The following is an 8300-nucleotide window of genomic DNA, read 5'->3' on the forward strand; positions in this document are numbered from 1 at the left end:
CTACTGCACCAAAAATATGTATAACGTAAGACAATCCCTATTATCTCTATTCATGTGTATTAATGTCTATGTTTATGGTCAGATGGCTTGCTGCGGGGCGAGGTAGAGGCGCGAGGGCGCGGCACGGAGCCGGGGCTGGCCCTGCACTCCACGCTGCCGCCCGCCGCGCCCGACCACGTCCACACGCTCATCCTCATCCTCAAGGGGCTCGTCTTCGTCACCATCATCCTCGGCGCGCTGCTCGGCAACGCGCTCGTCATCATCTCCGTGCACCGCCACAGGAAGCTGCGCGTGCTCACCAACTACTACGTCGTCAGTCTGGCGGTAGCTGACATGCTTGTCGCGCTTTGCGCTATGACCTTCAATGCTAGCTCCGAATTAACAGATACGTGGCTCTTCGGCCCGCTTGTCTGTGATATATTCAACTCGCTCGATGTCTACTTCTCCAGCGCGTCCATCCTCCACTTGTGCTGCATTTCAGTAGACAGATATTACGCTATCGTGCGCCCGTTGGAGTATCCGGTCACTATGACACACAGGACGGTCTGTTTTATGCTCGCGAATGTGTGGTTGTGGCCAGCTTTCATCAGTTTCGTGCCAATATTCATGGGCTGGTACACGACCGAGCAGCACCGGCAGTACAGAAAAGCCCACCCGGACGTATGTATCTTCAAAGCAAACATGGTTTACGCTATAATTTCTTCGAGCGTGTCGTTTTGGATACCGAGTCTAGTGATGATATCGATGTACTGTAAGATATTCAGAGAAGCGATACGGCAGAGGGAAGCGTTAACAAGAACATCATCGAATATTCTGCTCAATTCTGTTCACTTGAAGCACACATCGCACGCAGCGCACCATTCGCACTACTTACATCCAGATAGAAGGCCTTCAGATATAAGTCCAAATTACAGTACATTTACCGAAGTTGGGCCAGAGGAGAACGAGTTAGGGAACGAGGTTGTTTTAGCGCTCAGTGATATATGTCCGAGCAAGGAGGCGAGTCCGAGGAAGTCGGTGAACGTGAGCTGTGATACGGCGAGCTCGGGGTACTGTTCGGGCGGCTCGCACAAGCGCTCGTCCAGCGGGCTGCCGCCGGGGAATTGGCGGCCGAGCTGCGCGTCTACTGCTGCCACCAAAGACTTGGCGAAGGCGGCTACTGAGTTAAACTCACAAGGTAAATATAACATAGAATTACTTACTACTTACTACATTAATAATAGAGAAATATCATTTGGTAGACTTGTAAAATTATTTTTGTGAAAGAGTATATTTTAGTTAGATTTCCACAACGCAAAATTATTTATTTTTACTAATAAATAAGTATAATTTATTTGTATATGTTTAATTAAATTAAATTATAAGTTCAGTAATTTATATCAACGCAAAATTTATAATAACATTTGCCTACTCATATGAAAGTGGATGTATTGAATCGTAAATGATTGAATTAGTTTTCCTGCGCATTTCCAAGGCATAAAATGTGGAATAAATTAATACCGATGTTACATTATTACAATATTCTGCCCGACTGTGTACCCAATGGGCCGTTGTCTCTTAGATTATAATATATTTGCGTACTTATCCTCCCTTTTATCTGCGCCGTACATTATCTGCCGAAAGTTTGATACTTATTGATATTTACGGAGCTGTCTGTACATTCTTTAGTAAATTTACTTACAGGCAAGGTGACTTTGGCATTGTTTTTCGCTTGAAATATCGCTCCTCAAAGGATAAGAAATTGAAGGTGACACACTATGAAATACTAGGTCGAAATCGAGAGAATTTTGTACGATTTGTAAAAGAACCAGAGACCCTAAACACAAAATAGTCAGTAACTCAAAGAAATAAATATCGTGTCGTTTTCGACAAGTTTCTGTGAAGCACATCTTTTACAGCATTCAAATATTTCGCTTCATTCAAAAAATCCGAGAAACGTCGCAGTGACACAAAGCCGAACGTTGTGTACAAATGTTCACCTTTCCATACACACAGAACACACGTTTTCATCTCGTTAAAAAACAGTTAATTAATCGCTTATCTTTTTCACATCTTTTTGAAGCCAATTTGTAAGCTGAAACATGGCGCATTCATTCCTTTAATACAGGCGAATCTGAATAACGATCTCTTTTGAATGTTTTAAATAAATGGTATAATCTGTAAATGGAACTGTTTCGATGAAAAACGAATTGTGTGGACATTTTTGTAGCGCTTATTGTGTTCGCTCACAATAGCGTTCGAGTATTCGATGATTTGCTTGTTAAAATAGAATTCTATTTCATTTATATCATGCTATTAGTATTTATCATAATAGGATAATTGGAAACGTTCTATTTTTACTATGTTTAAGCTACACTAGCATCTATTGTTAGATACCATAAAAATAAATTTGTCCTAGCAATAATTAACCTAACTTCCTGATTTAGAAAATATTTATTTAAAGTTCAGTATTCAAGTTCATTCATATCATTTAAGTTTAATATAAATTTATGTTTGTTGTATTAGAAAACTTTATATCGAACAATAATGTAAAAAGTTTTAACAAATACAAATCGATTTAATTCAACCCGACCTCATTTACAAACAAAACGCGTGAAACGTCGAATGCCGAAATTGAAAACATTACGTATTCAATAAAACGAACCCAACATTTAAACTTTTGTAAGGGGATTATGTAAATAAATACACTCTATGTTTATACTTGTACCTACACACGAATCATTAATTGAAGACTTTAGAGTAGTTCGTTTAGTTGATAATAAAGGTGTAAATATAAAGAGCGAATTTTCAAATGACCACGGCAAAGAAATAAATAAGATTGTTTAATAATAGCTAGAGCCTAGAGCTTAAAATTGATGTCATCCGTCTATAGACCTGTAACAGAGTAACAAATACAGGGATCAACCCAGCTTATAGCATTTTAGGGTAACCACTAAACCAAAGATAATAGAAATTGACACAAATTGATATTGATAAACAAGCATAGCAATTGTGGTTTTGTAAGCGAACGACTGATTTAAAGTAAGAATATGTAATTTTAATAACAATGTATAGTTCCACTGAATTTGAATATCATTTTCGTGAATTCATATTAAAACATATCTATGAACAATCTTCTTTTCCATGTTTTTACTATAGCTCTAGAACTTAACAATAAAATACATAATGTTAATAATATTGTCTCATGATGTGAAATAATTGACTTCATGTTATAAAATATCTTAAAAATTGTTTGATGTTTTCAAGTTTAAATTCTGATCCAAGATAGTCAAGTAGTGACGTATGTCGTAGTTGTATGTATGACATGTAGACAGACTGGTGTTTCTGTTAAATTTGTATAAAATATGATGCTCTAAGTATAAGTAGAAGATTTACATAATACTAAAAAGTTCTCCGAAGTTTCGACCACGACGCTCTATCTCTATGGAAACTAGCCAATTGCTTAGATTATAATACATTGTGATAAATTCATACTTATATCTATGCAAGTTCACTAATTTTTACCCGAGTTTAGAATCTGCCCCCGTAGAATGATGTCTTAAAGCAGTATTATTTCCAGTCTGAAAAAATTACAGCGCTATGTAGATTGTCTAGCGCCATCCCTTTCCCACACTGGAAATAACATGACTACATCGTAAACCCCCCAGGATCTTCTTTCTTCAAACTCAAACATTTATTTGTTCAATTAGACTTCTTCTCGTTTCAAAAGAAACGTCATTACATATTTTAAACATTTACCACCGATTCGGAAAGCATAGCAGTATCTACGGAGAAGAACCGGCAAGAAACTCCATAGTTGCTCTTTCAAGCGAACATGCTTCCAAATAAACCAATGATAAAGATTACAAGTTCCAAACGTATATTGATCAGATGCAAAGTTTAAAATTCATGAAAATACAAGCACGCAACCCGAGCTGATGCGAATACCCGCAAAGTTATTCAAGTCGTATTCGAGTCACGGACTCAATTCTCGCGAACGAGTCATATTATAATGGCAGAGGAAAATATTGAAAACTGCACCACAAAATTGGAATGTGTGAATTGTGGGAACAATGTTTGTGAATTTGTGCAATATGTACGTTATTTTTGTATAATGAGCTCAGTTTCCTGTTGTATTTCATTGCTGTTTGGGGAATGTCGTAAATGTAAATAAATAAATAAATAATAAATAATCATTTATTTCACTTAAAACATTTAACAAATTAGAGATTAACAAATGATAAAATTGTAAGTATCTAGAGAATTATGAAAGCATTTGTACCTACATAATATTGAACACAGAATATATTTGTGCCTTATTACAACATCTTCATGTTTATTTTAAAGAAAGCGTAATTCCCGATGCTCACAAATTGCTTTATCCCATCGTCAAAATGTATGCGAAGAGGAAAATAAATAATAACATTATGTCTATTTCCATAATACTTTACCGTTTAAGTCCTCGTCTCTTCATCTCTCATCCACTTATTCACACATGTAAAATTTTGCTTTTGAATCATCATAATTTACAGATTATCTAATACCTATATTTTATCATAATAATATGTATTTTCTACAAAAATCCGCGAACTAACTTTATAGATACTCTTTTCTCTATACAAATCCTGGTCAATTTTACAATTTAAGTTTAATTAAATAAAGTACCTATATAAAAGTATGACAAATTGGAATAATATCAAGCTTGGTCCACTATATTCTTTCCCTCTTATCGCTACCGCTATCGCCTTCGCTTCGCTCCCGCGCACTGCCGCAAGTATTCCAAAGACAAGCGTTCGCTAACTTTAAGTAAATCGTGGAACTAGCAACTCTGAGCTCTTGAACGAGAATAAGTGGCTCCATGAATAATGATATCCTCACGCTGTGGCCGAACAACTTCTGGCTTACTTTGTACTTAGTGATAAAATACAGATGGAAATCTAAGTTATTTTTAGCTGATTTGCGATAAAAAGCATTTTTTAATAGAGATAATTCTTGCGTGTCTTCTTTCTATCTCTTTTATATACAGCTGAAGCTATTTTGGATAATTACAAAGAAATATGTTTTATGCTGTCCAATTCACATTATAGACACGTCCTAAGTTTATTACTGAAAGGTTGATTGTATATTTATAAAGAATAAAGTTCAAATCAAACAAACTCGTTAAATTATTCAACTCGCCATTTAGAAGCGCTATTATATCGTCAATATACGTATAGATGTTTAACACACTTCGATCAGATTATGGATATATTATTTTTGACACGCTTATAATTAATTATTAGCTTTACCTGTAGGTATATTTTTATGTAACCGAGTCCTTTAGACTCTATTTTGACCCACTTTAATCGGACAAATCGAACAATTCATGTTTTAATTTTTTTTACAACATTTTTCACTAGCTGTAGTAAATATTATATATTGCATGTTGTTAGGTGCAAGTTTGCGCGCGGCGGGCAAGTCGTGGCGCGCGGAGCATAAAGCGGCGCGCACACTGGGCATCATTGTCGGCGCGTTTCTGTTGTGCTGGCTGCCGTTCTTTCTGTGGTATGTATTATTGTAAAAGGTAGGTAAATGTAAAAGGTAAAAGTAAAGGATATTGGGACTGAAAATTCTTCAAATATTTAATAAAAAATACTTTTAATTAAAATTCAAGATAGGTTGGAAACGTATGTTATATTTATCGATTGTCTCATAAATATAAAACTATTATGTTGCATATATACATTTCGCAGTGCATGTAATTAGATTTTTAAAATACATACTAACTCTACTTGTTACATACATACGTACCTAATTATATAAGTGTGTACTGTGTAGTGTTAATTTTCGTTCATCTGATAAAATATACACATATTGTGACAAACTTTTCTTTTCCAAATATAAGTCTTATATTACTGTTGTAAGTTGTAATAACTAACATAATGAATAATTCAACAATTGTGTTCAGACACCATTGTAGTTAAGAAGTTGCGCAGTTGTTTAATTCAAGATACCATCCGAAAAGTTAGCAGAGAGCTAATTAGATATTTCTTATAAAGTTCTGCTCGCTACTAGATTATAAGGTTTCTTTCAGTTTCAAGACTTTGTTTCTCGCAACTTCTCTAATAAGAAAAGCGCGGTTAATTAATCAATTTTAACACGTGTTGTTCTGAAACACGTCGAACACACATGATTAATTATATAAATTTATATTAAGATGTTAGCTATTGTTATGTGTAGTAACGATAATTAATTTTAATATTGTTGCGATATAATTCATAAAGTGAATTATAAAAGACAGTAACATTGTTTTTGATAAAATATAGACGTTTATGTTTAAAAATTAGGTATAACGTTCTCTTCACAATGACACTCTAAAGTGATTCTCAAAGCCACTCTGTACAGGTACGTGACAACAAACGTGTGCGGCGAGCCGTGCGACACGCCGGACGTGGTCGTCGGCGTCCTGTTTTGGATCGGCTACTTCAACTCCGCTCTGAACCCACTCATCTACGCCTACTTCAACCGCGACTTCCGAGACGCCTTCAAGAACACCCTCATGTGCGCCTTGCCCTGCTGCTTTCATTGTTGGAAAGACACGAGTAACGCGCACTTCGTCTGATCCTGCGATTTTTAGTCGCACACTTTTAACACCATTATGATCTTTGGTTAAGCTTCGTACTATATTAAGTAAAGGACTGTGATTTTCATTTTTCATGTAAGCGTTAAGGTTTCCTAGTCTACAAGTTATATAAGATATGGAAAGATGTAATTTATTTAATTATTATAATCGAAACGTTTGTTGATCATATCAATTTTATTTCTACGTTTTATTGTTCTTGTGTATTATATAGAATTAATTTGACAATTTTATTTAGTGTAAATGATAGGAGGCTATGTGTTCATTTTAGGTGGCTGATCGACCAGTGGTTTTATTTTATGGCTGAAACGACCTTCTGAATTATTTTAACATTGGGAACATAATATATAGTCTGGGGTTTCTCGTGGGAAAGGATAATTCGTTACATTTTTATTTATTACTGTACCTAAAGATACGGTTATAAACCAACTTCTATTTTAATTCGGCTACAAATTACGATTACTACTCTAGACCGGAATATTACGTTATCCTAAAGTTTATTTTCTTTAAGGCCAATCCCAATATTGGCCTTGACGATCGAGTTTTGTGAAAATCGTTTCAGCCGTTTAGTATCGGATAGTTTTGCAATGAATTACTTTTTTGAGAGTTGTGAAATTTGATTTTGGGAAGTATTATTTGCTTGTGCGTAATTTTAGTGAACAGTAGTTGCTCAAATGTAAATGCAATAACTTACACTAAGATATAAGGTAGTATATAGTAAGGTTTATTATTTATTTATTATTCTTCTATTCTTTCGTTTTAAATAAAGTATTAATCTATTTGATAATTAGAAAGCGTGGTTAGATAAAAGATCTAATTAAAAATTAATAAATGGAGCGAGTATAAATCTGTTGTATTAAAATTTAATCTAAACGGGTTAATATGATAGGATAATAGTTTGATCCCATAAATGTAGTTATTACATTAATATTGAAGCAATTAGTACGGCTTATGTGGATTATTTGTACGAGATAACGAATAATCCTCATAAGTTATAGATACTAAAGATGTAGTTTCTAATTCTATTTTCTTCTAGAAAAAGTAGTAAAATCTAAGGCTTCTTCAAGGCCATACTTCCTGTTAGACCTCTAACCTGCTTCAATTGGATCACACCGGAAAGGCTAAAAGATATTATTTTATTACAAAGGTGAAAGGAAATAAGTCATTAAACGTTTATTACATTTCAAAGTAAAAGTATTATTATTGACTACGAAAATCTCATACCATAGAAGACAAACATACTTAAAAGAAGGATCAAGTATTAGACAAATTAGTTTTATTTAAAATAAATACGTAGAGTTATTTTGTTTGTAAAACAGTATTGTTAACATCATGTAACTTGCGTAAGACGCGACCGTAAGAATTTTTATATGAAATTTTCCGCAAAAATATGATAAGCATAACTTGTCGTAAATGTTGAGGAAAAATACGAGTGTATCTTTACATTTTTAGCATCAGAATTATTTAGGTACAGATTAATCTGATTTCTTTATTTTGAAGCCTCTACTCTTTCAGAATAAGTCATAATTTTGTTAAATCGTTTTAGTTTTTCTGAACTATCTAGAAACTTTAACAATAAATCAAAATATACAATTGTTCTAGCATTTATCTTATTACAAATCACGTCTGTTAAGTTCTATCTAACTTTACCTATCCTAACTTCTGTTTGAAGATTATTCCTAAACTAAAATAATTATAGTCC

At 34.2% G+C, this 8300-nt stretch overlaps 1 protein-coding gene across 1 annotated transcript; it reads left to right on the forward strand.

Moving 5' to 3' along the window:
- Positions 1 to 318: 318 nt before the first annotated feature.
- LOC149898066 (octopamine receptor beta-2R-like) lies at positions 319 to 6580 on the forward strand. The gene is made up of 3 exons (XM_090115476.1): positions 319 to 1177; positions 5412 to 5523; positions 6364 to 6580. Exons 1-3 carry the CDS (start codon positions 334 to 336, stop codon positions 6578 to 6580), a joined length of 1173 nt encoding a protein of 390 aa, XP_089971602.1. The 5' UTR covers positions 319 to 333.
- The last annotated feature ends 1720 nt before the right edge of the window (positions 6581 to 8300 follow it).

This window comes from Colias eurytheme, chromosome 23 (genome assembly GCF_061535395.1).
Source record: "Colias eurytheme isolate Ceu_HAF_F1 chromosome 23, ilColEury1 Martin Lab GWU primary, whole genome shotgun sequence".
NCBI lineage: Eukaryota > Metazoa > Arthropoda > Insecta > Lepidoptera > Pieridae > Colias > Colias eurytheme.

Bases quoted from the DNA above. Each gene is read 5' to 3' on its own strand.
- LOC149898066 (XM_090115476.1), top strand. From the start codon at position 334: ATGCTTGTCGCGCTTTGCGCTATGACCTTCAATGCTAGCTCCGAATTA. The intron at 1,178-5,411 runs GTAAATATAACA...GCATGTTGTTAG, and splicing joins TACTGAGTTAAACTCACAAG to GTGCAAGTTTGCGCGCGGCG. The intron at 5,524-6,363 runs GTATGTATTATT...CACTCTGTACAG, and splicing joins TGGCTGCCGTTCTTTCTGTG to GTACGTGACAACAAACGTGT.